Source organism: Salvelinus sp. IW2-2015, unplaced genomic scaffold (genome assembly GCF_002910315.2).
Source record: "Salvelinus sp. IW2-2015 unplaced genomic scaffold, ASM291031v2 Un_scaffold1277, whole genome shotgun sequence".
NCBI lineage: Eukaryota > Metazoa > Chordata > Actinopteri > Salmoniformes > Salmonidae > Salvelinus > Salvelinus sp. IW2-2015.
The window spans coordinates 17,820-36,825 of NW_019942814.1; the positions used below are offsets into that span (position 1 = coordinate 17,820).

A 19,006-nucleotide genomic window follows, 5' to 3' on the forward strand; every position below is an offset into this window, starting at 1 on the left:
GGGTTTTATGAGGATCCCCATTGGCTGTTGAGAAAGCAGCAGCTACTCTTCCTGGGGTTTTATGAGGATCCCCATTGGCTGTTGAGAAAGCAGCAGCTACTCTTCCCGGGGTTTTATGAGGATCCCCATTGGCTGTTGAGAAAGCAGCAGCTACTCTTCCTGGAGTTCCACACAAAACATGAAACATAATACAGAACTTTAACAGACAAAAACAGCTCAAGGACAGAACTACATACATTTTTAAAATAGTACACGTAGCCTACATATCAATGCATACACACAAACTATCTTGGTCAAATAGGGGAGAGGCGTTGTGGCGTGAGGTGTTGCTTTATCTGTGTTTTGAAACCAGGTTTTCTGTTCATTTGAGCAATATGAGATGGAAGGAAGTTCCATGCAGTAAGGGTTCTAAATAATACTGTACACTTTCTTGAATTTGTTCTGTATTTGGGGACTGTGAAAAGTCCCCTGGTGACATGTCTGGTGGGGTAAGTGTCTGTGTGTAAGTTGACTATGCAAACAATTTGGAATTTTCAAAACAATGTTTCTTATTAAAAGAAGAAGTGATAGAAAAGTGTTGAGGGCCTAGAGAGCTGCCCTGCGGTACACCATACCCTACGTGTTTGACATTAGAGAGGCTTCCATTAAAGAAAACCCTCTGAGTTCTGTGAGATAGATAGCTTTAAATCCACGATGTGGCAGAGGTTGAAAATACATACGTTTTCTCAACAACAGGTTATGGTCAATAATATCAAAGGCTGCACTGAAATCTAATAGTACAGCTCACACAATCTTCTTATTATCAATTTCTAATTTGTGTCAGTACATGTTGAGTGCCCTTCTCTATAAGCATGCTGAAAGTTTGTTGTCAATTTGTTCACAGCGAAATAGCATTGTATTTGGTCAAACCCAATTTTTTTCCAACAGTTTGCTAAGAGCTGGGCAACAAGGTGATAGAACCAGTAAAGGCCGCTTTACCACTCTTGGGTAGCGGAATGACATTGGCTTCCCTCCAGGCCTGAGGACAAACACCTTCCTCTAGACTCAGATTAAAGATATAACAGATAGGAGTGGCTATAGAGGCAGCTACCATCCTCAGTAGCTTTCCTTCTAAGTTGTCAATGCCAGGAGGTGGGTCATTATTGATCGAAAACAATACATTTTCCACCTCTCCCACATTAACTTTACAACATTCTAATTTGCAATGCTTTTCTATCATTATTAGTTTTTTTTATGCATGAATACGATGGCTCACTGTTCATTGTTGGCATTTCCTACCTACATTTTCCCGCTTTGCCAATGAAGTAATCATTAAAATAATTGGCAACATCAAATGGTTTGTGATGAATAAGCCATCTGATTGGATGAAAGATGAGGGAAAAAAGAAATACGTTTTTTTCCCCCCATCATTCTTCGTATCGTTGATCTTGGCTTCATAATACAGACTCTTCTTTTTTGTTTAGTCACTTAACTTCTCAATTTCGCAATAAGTCTGCCAGTCAGATGTGCAGCCAGACTTATTAGCCACTCCTTTTCCCCATCTCTTTCAACCATACAGTTCTTCAATTCCTCATCAATCCATGGAGCCTTAACAGTTCTAACAGTCAGTTTCTTAACAGGTGCATCTTTATCAATAATTGGAAGCAGAAATTTAATAAATTCCTCAAGTGCAGCGTCTGGATGCTCCTCATTAATCACATCAGACCAATAAATATTTTTAACATCATCCACATAAGAGTCACAGTAAAATATGTTGTATTATCTGTTATACACTATTTTAGGTCCAGCTGTTGTAACTTTGTCTTTCCTGGATATAGCCACTATATTGTGATCACTGCATCCAATGGGGACGGATACAGCTTCAGAACAAAGTTCTACAGTATTAGTAAAAATGTGATCAATACATGTGGATAATCTTGTCCCTGTAGTGTTTGTAAACACCCTGGTAGGTTGATTAATAACCTGAACCAGATTACAGGTACTGGTTACAGTGAGGTTGTGTCTACACTTGATACTTACATGTGACTTCTGCTATCAGAATACGAAGATCGCTTTGAAAAGACGGGTCTAGACACAAAAAAGATGATTTGTAGTCTGATTTGTGTTCAGATCTGTTTGACCACTTCAGGTGGTGGTCAGGGATGTGTGCAGATTTCTCCTCAGTCTGGATGCCATCAGGCTACCGAAACCGCATACAGTAGGGCTTTCCGCAACAACAGCAACAAAAATATTGGTTGACCGAAACTCGTCTGTTCTTTCGACCAATCCATTGGTCAACATTTTCAAATGTGTATTTTTCCATATAAAATCAACTATATTCATTGAGCTTGTCTGATGCTTTAAGCTCACGGTTTGGTGAAATAATACCCAAATGACTCAAGAGGGAGCCAGAGATCTAGATAACCCGAATTTAAATAAAAAATACTAACCTGACCCAACCATTCTCCTCCCGCTCCTGCTAGCTTTCGCAGATTCTGCCATTACTCTCCTGAAGTTGCCGGTAATTGGCTACAAGAGGAGTCGGTAACCTTCCTCATGTGGAATGTCAATTTATCTGACCACTTCTACTGATCTGCGTGCCAGTTATGGTTTTCATATGCAAATTTTTGTGGAACAGTTTCATTTCTTTTATAATAATGTCTTCATATCTCAAAATCATTGTCATCTAGATAATCAAAATTCTATCCAAATCTAAATGTAACAAACTTGAAACATTGTATAAAATATTCTGGGTCCTCAATTTCCCACGGCAGCGAGCTCGGGACAGACACAGCTGTAGGCTATTTGCGCTAGTGTTAAGAGGCGGTGCTTTACTTGGGCAGGAGCCCAGCGGAGCTGAGTATCGACACCTCACATGTTCTACTGCTTGCGTTCCTGTTCCTCTTATAGAATATCAGCTCAACAGTATTGTGGACCACCTAAATATAAACAGTACCAGCACCCAAAATGATTACCAGAACTTATTTCAGTCCAAGTCGAGCACTGATAAGAGGTCATCTGGTAGGCCTGTTTGTAAGGGCTTTCCACTGGATCAGAGCATGATGTTGTTCCCTTTCACTCTGAGTGGTCATCTGGTAGGCCTGTTTGTATGGTGTTTCCACTGGATCAGAGCATGATGTTGTTCCCTTTCACTCTGAGTGGTCATCAAAGGGGAGACAGCTGGAAAGATCTTTCAAATACGTTGAGGAACTATTGTCATTCTCAGCTGATGTAAAAACCGACTTCGTTCGCTTTCTGTTTGAGGTGAAGAAAACATGACTTTGAGAAGCTTCACAGCTCATTAGTGGTGGTGCGATTTAAGCCAATCAGAAAAACTATCAGATCCCCAAATAGGCACATTTATATGCCTAGGTTTGCACGCAGGCCAGGTAGCCTATAGGTCTACTTCTATGTATAATCAGGGCCAGGTAGTCTATAGACCTACTTCTATGTGTAATCAGGCCAGGTAGTCTATAGACCTACTTCTATGTGATAATCAGGCCAGTAGTCCTATAGACCTACTCTCTAATGTGTAATCAGGCCCAGGTAGTCTATAGACCTACTTTCTATGTGTAACAGGCCAGGTAGTCTATAGGTCTACTTCTATGTGTAATCAGGCCAGGTAGTCTATCTAGGACCGGTACAAGCATCTATGTGTAATCAGGCCAGGTAGTCTATAGGACCTACTTCTATGTGTAGTCAGGCCAGGAGTCTATTAATGACCTACTTCTATGTGTAATGGCAGGTAGTCTATAGCTACTTCTATGTGTAATCAGCCAGGTAGTCTATAGGCCTACTTCTATGTGTAATCAGGCCAGGTAGTCATAGACCTACTTCTATGTGTAATTAGGCCAGGTTATCTATAGCCTACTTCTATGTGTAATCAGCAGGTAAGTACTATAGACCTACTTCTATGTCTAATCAGGCCAGGTAGTCTATAGACCTACTTCTATGTGTAATCAGGCCAGGTAGTCTATAGACCTACTTCTAGTGTTAATCAGCAGGTAGTCATAGTCTACTTCTATGTGTAATCAGGGCCAGGTAGTCTATAGACCTACTTTATGTGTAATCAGGCCAGGTAGTCTATAGACCTACTTCTATGTGTAATCAGGCCAGGTAGTCTATAGACCTACTTTCTCATGTGTAATCAGCCAGGTAGTCTATAGATCTACTTCTATGTGTAATCAGGCAGGTAGTCTATAGGTCTACTTCTATGTGTAATCAGCCAGGTAGTCTATAGACCTACTTCTATGTGTAATCAGGCAGCCGTAGTCTATAGCCTACTCTATGTGTAATCAGGCCAGGTAGTCTATAACCTACTTCTATGTGTAATCAGGTAGTCCTATAGGCCTACTTCTATGTGTAATCAGGCCAGGTAGTCTATAGGCCTACTTCATATGTGTAATCAGGGCCAGGTAGTCTATAGACCTACTTCTATGTGAATTAGGCCAGGTAGTCTATAGGCCTACTTCTATGTGTAATCAGGGCAGGTAGTATATAGACCTACTCTATGTCTAATCAGCCAGGTAGTCTATAGACCTACTTCTATGTGTAATCAGGGCCAGGTAGTCTATAGACCTACTTCTATGTGTAATTAGGCCAGGTAGTCTTAGGTCTACTTCTATGTGTAATTAGGCCAGGTAGTCTTATAGGTCTACTTCTATGTGTAATTAGGCCAGGTAGTCTATGGTCTACTTCTATGTGTAATCAGGCCAGGTAGTCTATAGACCTACTTCTATTGTGTAATCAGGCCAGTAGTCTATAGACCTACTTCTATGTGTAATCAGGCCAGGTAGTCTATAGGTCTACTTCTTTGTGCTCGTCCTTACTCAACATTCACAGGAGCGCTCCAAACAAAAGACGATGACTAAATTGAATTGAAAAAAACTCGTAGATGGAATGAAATAAACCAAAACTTGTGTTACATAGGTTGTGCGCTCTGCAAACAATGTGTCCACTCCGACAATGAGAACAGTAAAAGGAATAATAATATATTGAATGCATAACAGAAATTACTTAACCAAACAAACATTGTAGATTCGAAATGATAGGAATGAAAAGTAAATGTACCACTGGTGATACACAACAGAAGGCAGTGCATACGGCCCAGCACATCACTGTGGCCAAGCTTCCTGCCGTCCACGACCTCTTTACCAGGTGGCGCCAAGTCTGGGTCAAGGGGCTCCTTAACAGCTTCTACCCCCAAGCCATAAGACTGCTGAACAATTAATCAAATGGCCACCCGGACTATTTACATTACACTGCTGCTATTCAGACCTCTTGACCCTTTCCACATTTTGCTACGTTTCAGCCTTATTCTAAAATTGATTAAATACATTTATTTTCCTCATCAATCTACACACAATACCCCATAATGACAAAGGGAAAACAGGTTTCTAGAAATGTTTGCAAATTTATTTAAAAAAACAACTGAAATACCTTATTTACATAAGTATTCAGACCCTTTGCTATGAGACTCGAAATTGAGCTCAGGTGCATCCTGTTTCCATTAATCATCCTTGAGATGTTTCTACAACTTGATTGGAGTCCACCTGTGGTAAATTCAATTGATTGGACATGATTTGGAAAAGCACACACCTGTCTATATAAGGTCCCACAGTTGACAGTGCATGTCAGAGCAAAAGCCAAGCCATGAGGTCGAAGGAATTGTCCGTAGAGCTCTGAGACAGGATTGTGTTGAGACACAGATCTGGGGAAGGGTAACAAAACATTTCTGCAGCTTTGAAGGTCCCCAAGAACACAGTGGCCTCCATCATTCTTAAATAGAAGAAGTTTGGAACCACCAAGACTCTTCCTAGAGCTGGCCGCCCGGCCAAACTGAACAATCGGGGGAGAAGGGCCTTGGTCAGGGAGGTGAAAAAAAACAATTTAATCCATTTTAGAATAAGGCTGTAACTTAAACAAAATGTGGAAAATGTCAAAGGGGTTTGAATACTTTCCAAACGCACTGTGTATAGTATGCAACATTCCAAATGGCACCCTATTCCCTATGTAGCTCTATTCCTGGTCAAAGTAGTGCACTATATAGAGAATAGGGCTCCATTTGAGACGTTGTAACGTTTTCCTACCCACTCTCCGCTGAAGGAGCAGCAGCAGGGTTGGAACGCGGCCCCGCGGTGGGAGATGAATCGTTATACCACCATGAGACAGCTGGGGGACGGGACCTTCGGCAGCGTACTCATGGGCAAGAGCAACGAATCTGGAGAACTGGTGGCCATCAAGAGGTGAGGGCATGGGTGAAGCGGCTGTGGGGGTGGTGGGGGTGGTGGGAGGCTGTGGGGGTGAAGCGGCTGTGGGGGTGAAGGGGCACCACGGAATAATGTTTATAGAGCTGTTGTCTTCTGAATAAACTCTCAAAGATCTGGTCATCTTTTATATCTGTAGCAGTCAATTATTAATCGTCACCTTATTCAGTCTCATCTGAACGTCGTTAAATTCTTGGTTATCTTCACGAACCCTGGCTAATAAGTTGAATCAGCAATACAACATTTGGTTTAATTATTTATTTACTAATTACCTAAACAATCACACAGAATTACATATACACAGGATGGATCATACATTGATTACTAATTATGTCATAAAAGAAAACGTCCCTAGTGGATGGAAGCGATATGACGGCTGGTTACACAAAGACAGGGGGTTGGGTTTGAATGAAAGAGCGGGAAGACTGAGGAACAGAAGGATTGGGTCTCTATCGGACCTTATGAAGCTATGCTGGCGTAAATACAGAATCTTATGCATTCTAAAGTACCGCCCATTCGGAAAAGAAAAATGCAAGAAATATATTTACTCTGAGCTGCACTTCGATAGATTTGTCGAAGATGGAAGGCTGGGTTGCCCAGCAGAGATCTCTCTTGTCCTTTGAAGAATATTTCTTGGCGGATACAGTGTAGTCTGTCGTCTTGTGGTAGAACGGATACGTTGTAGTACCCTGTCGTTCTGAAGAGATTGTCCGTCCTCTCCTAGCCCACGTTTACAGCTGCTGCTGATACATCCTAGACGTCGAGTTATCACTTCTTTAGTGAATAAGAGTTCAAAGTTCATGCCAAGTTGCCATACTATAAGTTCATGCTATATTCTGGCTGGTATAGTCGAAATTCATTCTTCCAGCGTGGCGATCGTCACCTCCATGTTGAAATTCATTTCGTTAGGTTGTAGTCGTTCAACCATTCGCAACCAGAGTTCACGCTGAGGTTGGTTTAGTTCGCGGTGAATTTGGTCACGGGGCTGTGGGGGTGGTGGGAGGCTCTTCTACATATAGAAATGTAGAAGAGGGGTTGGTTCATTTCCAACCAATGCCTATTCATGTGGGTGTGGCCACTGAGTGAGCATATTTTACTTATGATAACAATTCTCTCATTTTAAAAACAAACATTACATTTAATCTTTTCACAAATAGTTTCATATTTAAAATTTAAAATTGCACAACAATTCCATGTGAATCTGATAACTAGAATGTGTAGACTTTCCAGGATACAGTTTATGTCTTCCTGTCAACAGTAATAATGTCTCAGACGACGACTGATCTGACATCATATTCTTTAAGTACCAACGGATACTTTCTACTGGTTGGATTACCGAAATATTGTTCTGTTCACAACCTTTCGATGTTACCATACTATCTCTGTTAACAAAAGGCTTTCCAAGAGTCCATTCTGCAGAGTAGAGCGAGAAAAGGGGGAAAGCTATTGGGGGTCATAAACCTCACCAACAGGGGACTATCACTGTAGCCTCGGTCCACGGTGAGGGGACTATCACTGTAGCCTCGTTCCACGGCGAGGGGACTATCACTGTAGCCTCGTTCCACGGCGAGGGGACTATCACTGTAGCCTCGGTCCACGGCGAGGGGACTATCACTGTAGGGACCTCTTTTTCATTATTTCAGCTTTTGTCTCAGTCATTTGATTTGCTGCAGTTTCTCTCTCCTCAGTCTAAGGAATTGACCGTTGGGAATGTTGCTTTTAGAGATTTAGGATGATTTACTGTCCTAGCTTAGTGTTCCTACTGAGAGGTTTATGAACAATAGTAGTTTCAAGCGTATCACCTTTTTAAAAAACAGTGAGGTCGAGGAAATCGACAGAGGAAGTACAATGCTCTAATGTAAATTATTAATGTGGATTAGTAGAGTTGGCATAGAACCCAAATCTACCCAAGTCCTTCTCTGTGCCCCTCCAGACTACCAGAATATCGTCAACGTATCGGCACCACAGGACAATATTAGAAAAGAACGCTTTAGAGACAGCATATGTAAATACTTTTTTTCTTCCCAGAAACCCATACACAAATTAGCATAATCCCCAATGTTATAATTCCCATCGCTGTTCCCTGGTATTGGAGGTAAAAAAAAAGAGCCAGCATATTGAAAATAGTTCCTAGATAACGCCATTTTGGGTTAATGTCAAAATAAAACCAGAAGGAGGCAGCAGACCTTCAGGGTGTGTATCTAGATAGTGAGAGAGGGCTTCTAGGCTTCCTGTACGGGGCATGTTTCTATAAACACCTGGAACATCCATAGTTACAAGTATATCATTAGATTGAACTTCTCAAGGATCTCTCGCATATCCGTGGTGTCACCCAAGAATGCTGGTAGGGAAGGAACCAGCTTTTTAAATAAAAATAAAAATATTCTACAAATTTGGGATAGGGGTTCCGTGAGGCTATCATTATCAGAGACTATAGGCCTCAGGAAGTAGTACCGGTAGACTATTAAATATACGGAATACAAATTGGTCCAAAACACCTGACTCTCAGGTTTAGTTCATATCATGAACACCTATGCACATAATAGGAGTATATCAATTGTGTAAAGTTATTATTCTTGTATTAACCATCTAATAGATATTAAATGTGTCCTTTAACTTGTATTGAATGTAGGCTCTTAGATTAAATATGTTCTCTCAGGATGAAGAGGAAGTTCTACTCGTGGGATGAGTGTATGAACTTACGAGAAGTCAAGGTAGGAACCACTATCTGAAATGGCGCCCTACTCATTATGGCACCCTGCTTTTGACCAGGGGCGCAGTGCACTATAAGCTGCCATTTCAAATACATCCTAAGGTAATTTAAAACCACCATGACATTTTAAAACTATAAGCTCTTGTCGTAAACATTTGGACCAGTGTGGTGGCATATTTCTGCTTTACCAAATGAGGAGAGTTACATACTACACACCAGTCAGAGTTATACTTAAACTACATCTTTAATAAGCTTTGCAATAGCTATTTTTAACTTTCAATGATGCTAAAGTGACTACAGAAAATATCTTTTATAGCCAAGATACACCCCTCTCAACCTACACGACGAACCACAGATCTTAGGAACTGTTCACAAATAAATACTTTTTCTTGAGAAAGGAGTATCCCTTAACCAGATAACATTCGCTATTAATTATCGTTAAGTTTGGTCCCTCAGACGAGGTTCTAATCTCGTTCCTGGTACTTCATAGCACAGAACCATTAGCTCATGTTCTCTGGAATGCTCTTTAGGTTTTATCACCCAAAGACATCGTAAATCTCCTCTGTCAGTGCTATCTCATGGAGGCCCATCCTCAGTGGAACACACACACAATACTCTATTCTGTTCGAATGTAACAACTATTATAATGTAATACAAGCATTATAACATCATTTTACAAGCATTATACCATCATCTTGCAATTGTCCACGACACCAGCCAGCCCCCCAATACCTAAGGTTGGCCTAGCGTCGTCCGGGTTAGGGAGGGTTTGGCCGGTAGGGATATCCTTGTCTCATCGCGCTCCAGCGACTTCTGTGGCGGGCTAACCAAGGGGGCCAGGTGCACGGTGTTTCCTCCGACACATTGGTGCGGCTGGCTTCCGGGTTGGAGGCGCGCTGTGTTAAGAAGCAGTGCGGCTTGGTTGGGTTGTGCTTCAGGACGCATGGCTTTCGACCTTCGTCTCTCCCGAGCCCATACGGGAGTTGTAGCGATGAGACAAGATAGTAATTACTAGCGATTGGATACCACGAAAATTGGGTAGAAAAGGGGGTAAAATTTAAAAATTTTAAAAATAAAAAAAGACAACAATGGGAGGCCATTACCCCCACTCCATAATCTCTCATGTCAGAAAACAATGGGAGGCATTACCCCACTCAGTAATCTCTCATGTCAGAAAACAATGGGATGCCATTACCCCCACTCCATAATCTCTTCATGTCAGAACAATGGAGGCCATTACCCCCACTCAGTAATCTCTCATGTCAGAAAACAATGGGATGCCATTACCCCCACTCCATAATCTCTCATGTCAGAAAACAATGGGATGCCATTACCCCCCACTCCATAATCTCTCATGTCAGAAAACAATGGGAAGCCATTACCCCCACCTCCATAAATCTCTCATGTCAGAAAACAATGGGAGGCCATTACCCCACTCCATAATCTCTCATGTCAGAAAACAATGGGAGGCCATTAACACCACTCCATAATCTCTCATGTCAGAAAACAATGGGAAGCCATTACCCCCACTCCATAATCTCTCATGTCAGAAAGCAATGGGAAGCCATTACACCAACTCTATAATCTCTCATGTCAGAAAACAATGGGAAGCCATTACACCACTCTATAATCTCTCTCATGTCAGAAAACAATGGGAAGCCATTACACCACTCCATAATCTCTCATGTCAGAAAACAATGGGAAGCCATTACACCACTCTATAATCTCTCTCATGTCAGAAAACAATGGGAAGCCATTACACCCACTCAGTAATCTCTCATGCACAAACTCTACGTAACATACTATAAATGTAGCATCTGACGCAATTATTCCAGATTTTAGTTCTGGGTTTCTGACATTACCCACTTTCTTATTGACGTAAGAGTAGAAATATATTATACATTAGCTAATGTCACTCCATACAAAGCAATGTGTACGTTATGTTTACAGTCTCTGAAGAAGTTGAGCACTGCCAACGTAGTGAAGCTGAAGGAGGTTATCCGGGAGAATGACCACCTCTACTTTGTCTTTGAGTACATGAGGAAACCTCTACCAGCTGATGAAGGATAGGTAGGATCAATCACTCATCAATATTATGATGCCAAACAGGTAGGATCAATCACTCATCATATTATGATGAAGGACAGGTAGGATCAATCACTCATCAATATTATGATGAAGGACAGGTAGGATCAATCACTCATCAATATTATGATGAAAGACAGGTAGGATCGATCACTCATCAATATTATGATGAAAGACGGGTAGGATCAATCACTCACCAATATTATGATGAAAGACAGGTAGGATCAATCACTCATCAATATTATGATGAAAGACAGGTAGGATCAATCACTCATCAATATTATGATGGGACAGGTAGGATCAATCACTCATCAATATTATGATGAAGGACAGTAGGATCAATCACTCGTCAATATTATGATGAAGGACAGGTAGGATCAATCACTCATCAATATTATGATGAAGGACAGGTGGGATCAATCACTCATCAATATTTATGATGAAAGACAGGTAGGATCAATCACTCATCAATATTATGATGAAGGACAGGTAGGATCAATCACTCATCAATATTATGATGAAGGACCGGTAGGATCAATCACTCATCAATATTATATGCAAGATATCAATCGAATAATGAGAAAGAATGAAAGATGGAAGAATGAACCATTTTAATTGTAGTTTGTTACTATTATTTTCATGAAATAGTAGTTTGTTTAATTGTATTTCTGTTACTAATTGGACAGTTCAGATGGATGCAAATTTCTCTGTAGCTGTTGAAATGACACCTTTATCTGTGAACGTTCCTATGTATGTATGATCTGATTGATTATTGAGGAAAGTTTTACTTACAAGGATTGTGATATGTGGTTGTCTTACCTAGCTCGGTTAACCCGAATGCACTGACTGTATGTCTCTCTGGATAAGAGCATCTGCTAAATGACTAACTATGTGAATGTATTGATGTTCATCTTTCCAGACAGAGATTGTTCCTGAGTCAGTGATCAGGAACGTGCTGTTTCAGATATTACAGGGACTCTCCTTTATCCATAAGCATGGTAGGTACCCCAGCCTAGCTAGAGACCTCTCACTGAAGGTACAAGACCTTTATCCATAAACATGGTAGGTTCCCCAGCCCAACTAGAGACCTCCTTTATCCATAAACATGGTAGGTTCCCCAGCCCAGCTAGAGACCTCTCTCTGAAGGTACAATACCTCCTTTATCCATAAACATGGTAGGTTGCCCAGCCCAACTAGAGACCTCCTTTATCCATAAACATGGTAGGTTCCCCAGCCCAACTAGAGACCCCCTTTATCCATAAACATGGTAGGTTCCCTAGCCCAGCTAGAGAGCTCCTTTATCCATAAACATGGGAGATCCCCAGCCCAACTAGAGACCTCTCTCTGAAGGTACAAGTCTCCTTATCCATAAAACATGGTAGATTCCCCAGCCAACTAGAGACCTCTCTCTGAAGGTACAAGTCTCCTTTATCCATAAACATGGTAGGTTCCCCAGCCCAGCTAGAGACCTCTCTCTGAAGGTACAATACCTCCTTTATCCATAAACATGGTAGGTTCCCCAGCCCAGCTAGAGACCTCCTTTATCCATAAACATGGTAGGTTCCCAGCCCAGCTAGAGACCTCCTTTACCATAAACAATGGTAGGTTCCCCAGCCCAGCTAGAGACCTCCTTTATCCATAAACATGGTAGGTTCCCCAGCCCAGCTAGAGACCTCCTTTATCCATAAACATGGTAGGTTCCCAGCCCAGCTAGAGACCTCCTTTATCCATAAACATGGTAGGTTCCCCAGCCCAGCTAGAGACCTCCTTTATCCATAAACATGGTAGTTCCCAGCCCAGCTAGAGACCTCTCACTGAGGTACAAGACCTCCTTTATCCATAAACATGGTAGGTTCCCCAGCCCAGCTAGAGACCTCCTTTATCCATAAACATGGTAGGTTCCCACAGCCCAGCTAAGAGACCTCCTTTATCCATAAACATGGTAGGTTCCCCAGCCCAGCTAGAGACCCTCCTTTATCCATAAACATGGTAGGTTTTCCCCAGCCCAGCTAGAGACCTCCTTTATCCATAAACATGGTAGGTTCCCCACCCAGCTAAGAGACCTCCTTTATCCATAAACATGGTAGGTTCCCCAGCCCAGCTAGAGACCTCCTTTATCCATAAAAATGGTAGGTTCCCCAGCCCAGCTAGAGACCTCCTTTATCCATAAACATGGTAGGTTCCCCAGCCCAGCTAGAGACCTCCTTTATCCATAAACATGGTAGGTTCCCCAGCCCAAGCTAACACTCCTTTATCCATAAACATGGTAAGGTTCCCCAGCCCAGCTAGAGACCTCCTTTATCCATAAACATGGTAGGTTCCCAGCCCAGCTAGAGACCTCCTTTATCCATAAACATGGTAGGTTCCCCAGCCCAGCTAGAGACCTCCTTTATCCATAAACATGGTAGGTTCCCCAGCCCAGCTAGAGACCTCCTTTACCCATAAACATGGTAGGTTCCCCAGCCGCTAGAGACCTCCTTTATCATAAACATGGTAGGTTCCCCAGCCCAGCTAGAGACCATCCTTTATCCATAAACATGGTAGGTTCCCCAGCCCAGCTAGAGACCTCCTTAATCCATAAACATGGTAGGTTCCCCAGCCCAGCTAGAGACTCCACTAGTACGCTCCTTTATCCATAAACATGGTAGGTTCCCCAGCCCAGCTAGAGACCTCCTTTATCCATAAACATGGTAGGTTCCCCCAGCCCAGCTAGAGACCTCCTTTATCCCATAAACATGGTAGGTTCCCCAGCCCAGCTAGAGACCTCCTTTATCCATAAACATGGTGGTTTCCCCAGCCCAGCTAGAGACCTCCTTTATCCATAAACATGGTAGGTTCCCCAGCCCAGCTAGAGACCTCCTTTATCCATAAACATGGTAGGTTCCCCAGCCCAGCTAGAGACCTCCTTTATCCATAAACATGGTAGGTTCCCAGCCCAGCTAGAGACCTCCTTTATCCATAAACATGTAGGTTCCCCAGCCCAGCTAGAGACCTCCTTTATCCATAAACATGGTAGGTTCCCCAGCCCAGCTAGAGACCTCCTTTATCCATAAACATGGTAGGTTCCCCAGCCCAGCTAGAGACCTCCTTTATCCTAAACATGGTGTCCCCAGCCCAGCTAGAGACCTCCTTTATCCATAAACATGGTAGGTTCCCCAGCCCAGCTAGAGACCTCCTTTATCCATAAACATGGTAGGTTCCCAGCCCAGCTAGAGACCTCCTTTATCCATAAAACATGGGTAGGTTCCCCAGCCCAGCTAGAGACCTCTCACTGAAGGTACAAGAGACACTGAGACTGAATATTGTAGCGATCTACGATAATCCACATTAAAATTCCCACCGAGTGGGTTAACCCTATGGCGCGATGTGTAAGGAGTTTGCCTTTTCACTCCAGCGACCTGGGTTTGCGTCCCTGCCTCTCCGTTCGCTACAATAAGATAACAATGCATAGCCTACTAGTAGTCGATTCTGAATGCTTGCACAACGCTGTCGTCACGTACAATATGATCCGCCTGTCAAAATGTTTTTCAAAGGAATGCTGTTAATAACTATTCAAGCAATAGACAATGTATTGGCTACACTCTTGGGAGAAAGAAAGTTCCAACAAAGGGTTCTTTGAGGAGCGATCGGGTTCTATGGAACTATTTTTGGAAGACAAGTGTTCTTTGTAAAGCAAAGGGTTAAAACATCCTAGGAATAATTTCTCTGGAGAAAAGGGTTCTTCTTATGATGATTTTGAGCATTATTTGTTCACCTCCATGTTTAAACTTTAACATCAGGAGTTGAGTCATCTGATCAGTTTTAAAAAGATAGGTGTGAGTGTTTTAAAGTGTACCTACATGGGAATATTTTGTTCATGTACAGTTGAAGTCGGAAGTTTACATACACCTTAGCCAAACATTTAAACTCAGTTTTTGCCAATTCCTGACATTTAATCCTAGTAAAAATTCCCTATCTTAGGTCAGTTAGTATCACCACTTTATTTTAAGAATGTGAATTGTCAGAATAATAGTAGAGAGAATGATTTGTTTCAGCTTTTCATTTCTTTTATCACAGTCCCAGTGGGTCAGAACTCTACATACACTCAATTCGTATTTGGTAGCATTGTCTTTTTAAAATTGTTTAACTTGGGTCAAATATTTCAGGTAGCCTTCCACAAGCTTCCCACAATAAGTTGGGTGAACTTTAGCCCATTCCTTCTGACAGAGCTGTTGTAACTGAGTCAGGTTTGTAGGCCTCCTTGCTCGCACACGCTATTTTCTCTCTCATTTCTCATCTACATTTCTATTGGATTGAGGTCAGGGCTTTGTGATGGCCACTCCAATACCTTGACTTTGTTGTCCTTAAGCCATTTTGCCACAACTTTGGAAGTATGCTTGGGGTCATTGTCCATTTGGAAGGCCCATTTGTGACCAAGCTTTAACTTCCTGCCTGATATCTTGAGATGTTGCTTCAATATATTCCACATAATTTTCCCTGCCCATCAGATGCCATCTATTTTGAAGTGCACCAAGTCTCTCCTGCAGCAAAGCACCCCCCACATGATGCTGCCACCCCCCGTGCTACGGTTGGATGGTGTTCTTTCGGCTTGGCAAGCATCCCCTTTTTCCCCAAAATAACAATGGTCATTATGGCCAAACAGTTCTATTTTTGTTCAGACCAGAGGACATTTCTCCAAAAAGTACGATCTTTGTCCCTATGTGCCAGTTGCAAACCGTAGTCTGGCTTTTTTTATGGCAGTTTGTAACAGTGGCTTCTTCCTTGCTGAGCGGCCTTTCAGGTTATGTCGATATTGGACTCGTTTTACTGTGGATATAGATACTTTTGTACGTGTTTCCTCCAGCATCTTCAACAAGGTTCTTTGTTGTTGTTCTGGGATTGATTTGCACTTTTTGCACCAAAGTACGTTCATCTCTAGGAGACAGAAACGCGTCTCCTTCCTGAGCGGTATGACGGCTGCCTGGTCCCATGGTGTTTATACTTGCGTATTATTGTTTGTACAGATGAACGTGGTACCTTCAGGCGTTTGGAAATTGCTCCCAAGGATGAACCAGACTTGTGGAGGTCTACTTTTTTTCCTGAGGTCTTGGCGGATTTTCTTTGATTTTCCCATGATGTCAAGCGAAGAGGCACTGAGTTTGAAGGTAGGCCTTGAAATACATCCACAGGTACACCTCCAATTGACTCAAATGATGTCAATTAGCCTATCAGAAGCTTCAAAAGCCATGATATCATTTTCTGGAATTTTTCCAAGCTGTTTAAAGCAGTCAACTTCGTGTATGTAAACTTCTGACCCACTGGAATTGTGATACAGTGAATTATAAGTGAAATAATTCTGTCTGTAAACAATTGTTGGGAAAAATACTTGTGTCATGCACAAAGTAGAATGCTTAAACCGACTTGCCAAAACTATAGTTTGTTAACAAGACATTTGTGGAGTGGTTGAAAAACGAGTTTTAATGACTCCTAATGACAACCTAAGTGTATGTAAACTTCCGACTACAACTGTATCTGGTATTTCCTTAATTATTTCACATAGTTCATATCTTTGCCATGATTTATTTATTTCAAATTAGTATTTTTTTGTGATTTTGTTGTTGCAGAGAGTAGGAGATTAGAATGGCGTATGAGTGAACCAGTAGTGTATTTTATGGTACACAGCAAATTGGGAAAAGAACCACAGTGTCAGTGTTCATAACCAGAGTTGAGTGTGATTGTCATTTTGACTCTGTGTAGCGTTAATAAAACACTGAAAACCCACGCAAATCATTATCATATTTCCCAGCATGATCTACTGCAGTTTGATTTTCAGAATTGTTTGTTTCAATATCTGTGTTTTCGCATGTCATGTGAAGTACATTGATTGGTTGATTAATCTTATGCTACACAAACATAAATAACATTTGTTTTTCTAAACAAATCCAAACTGTTAGTAGTTGGACTTATTGCACCCGTTACTGAGATGGTTGTTCCACATTAGATGATTTAGGACAGGTAGACTCATTGGTGAATCTTACCTACCCTGGCAGTCATTCTGAATGCAATTGTTGGATATCCTCACTGTTTGGATTCCAATAGGAATTACACATCACTTTGCAAGCAAGCTTAATGTGACTTGCAGGCCTGATGTGGTCTGTAAACCAGGAGTTTCCTAACACCACTGTGTGTAGGGTATAACTAGGCCCTCAACTAAAGGCCTTATGATAGATGTAATGTATTGTCATAAAGAATTACAATTTAAAGGCTAATAAGGTTGGTGGAACCGTTCATATAGTGTTCTAGGAAGAACCCTTCAAATATAAAAGGGTAGAACAATTTACAGGGGTTTCTATGCAGAACCCTACATAGAGGGTTCCCGTAGCACCAAAAGGGTTCCCGTATGCAGACAAACCAAAGAACCCTCTAAGTTTCTACTTAGCACCTTTTGTAGTGTAGCTACTACATGTACTGACTTGAGGTGTGGGCATGGTATGGGTATGGGCTAGATATGGGCATGGTATGGGTATGGGCATGGTATGGGTATGGGCTAGATATGGGCATGGTATGGGTATGGGCTTACTGAGACCTAGTCTAAAGCCGTAATGAATGTCTACTGAATGATTTGTTTTGTGGGCTTCTCTTAATATTCCTAATAAGAGAAGCCCTATATAATCAAGCCCAAAACCCCTACCAAGCCCATATCTAGCCCATACCAAGCCCATATCTAGCCCATACCCATATCAAGCCATATCTAGCCCATAACCCCTACCAAGCCCATATCTAGCCCATATCCATACCACGCCCATATCTAGCCCATACCCATACCACGCCCATACCACGCCCATATCTAGCCCATACCAGCCCATACACATACCATGCCCATACATGCCCATACACATACCATGCCCTATTCTAGCCCATACCATGCCCATATCTAGCCCATACATGCCCATACCATGCCCATACATCCACGACACATACCATGCCCATATCTAGCCATACATGACATAACCATACCATGCCCATATTAGCCCATACATACCCATATCTAGCCCATACCATGCCCAAATCCAGCCCATACACATACCATGCCCTACACATACCATATGCCCATACCATGCCATAACAGCCATACCCATATCTAGCCCATACACATACCATGCCATATCTAGCCATATCTAACCATACCATGCCCATATCTAGCCCATATCATACCATGCCCATATCCATACATGCCCATATCTAGCCCATACCCATACATGCCATATCTAGCCATACCCATATCCAGCCCATACCATATCTTAGCCCACTCCCATACCAATGCCCATATCTAGCCCATGCCATACCATGCCCATTATTTAGCCCCATACCCATACCATGCCCATATCTAGCCCACACCATGCTCATGCCCATGACCATGCCCATACACATACCATGCCCATAACATGCCCATACACATACCATGCCCATATATAGCCCATACCATGCCCATATCTCCATACCATACCATACCATCCCATTCACATACCATGCCCATATCTAGCCCATACCCATACCATGCCCATATCCAGCCATACCCATACCATGCCTATATCCATATCTAGCCCACATCTAGCCCATACCCATATCCAGCCATGCCCATACCATGCCTATATCTAGATCATACCCTATCTAGCCCATACCCATATCTCTTAGCTACTCACATACCCAAGCCCATACCATACCCATATCTAGCCCATACAATGCCCAAACATGCCCATGCCCATACCCAGCCCCATACCCAGCCAATATCTAGCCTATACCAAGCCCATATCTCGCCCATACAGGACCCATATCTATCCAAGCCCATATCTACCCATTATCCATACCATACCCATTATCCAGCCCATACCCATACCATATCTAGCCACCATAACCCACACATCCACTGCCCATATCTAGCCCCCCACCATGCCCATATGCTTCTTTTTGTTTATCTCTCTTT

The 19,006-nt window shown here is 42.2% G+C and overlaps 1 protein-coding gene across 1 annotated transcript in view; it reads left to right on the top strand.

Moving 5' to 3' along the window:
* The first annotated feature begins 5,424 nt into the window (after positions 1-5,424).
* LOC112070291 (serine/threonine-protein kinase MAK-like) overlaps positions 5,425-19,006 on the top strand; it is a 32,024-nt gene continuing 18,442 nt past the window's right edge. Inside the window, 4 exon segments of the mRNA XM_070438907.1 lie at positions 5,425-6,224; positions 8,905-8,959; positions 10,909-11,000; positions 11,002-11,028. Of these exon segments, the coding sequence (XP_070295008.1) occupies positions 6,124-6,224; positions 8,905-8,959; positions 10,909-11,000; positions 11,002-11,028 (275 nt within the window). The 5' untranslated portion in view covers positions 5,425-6,123.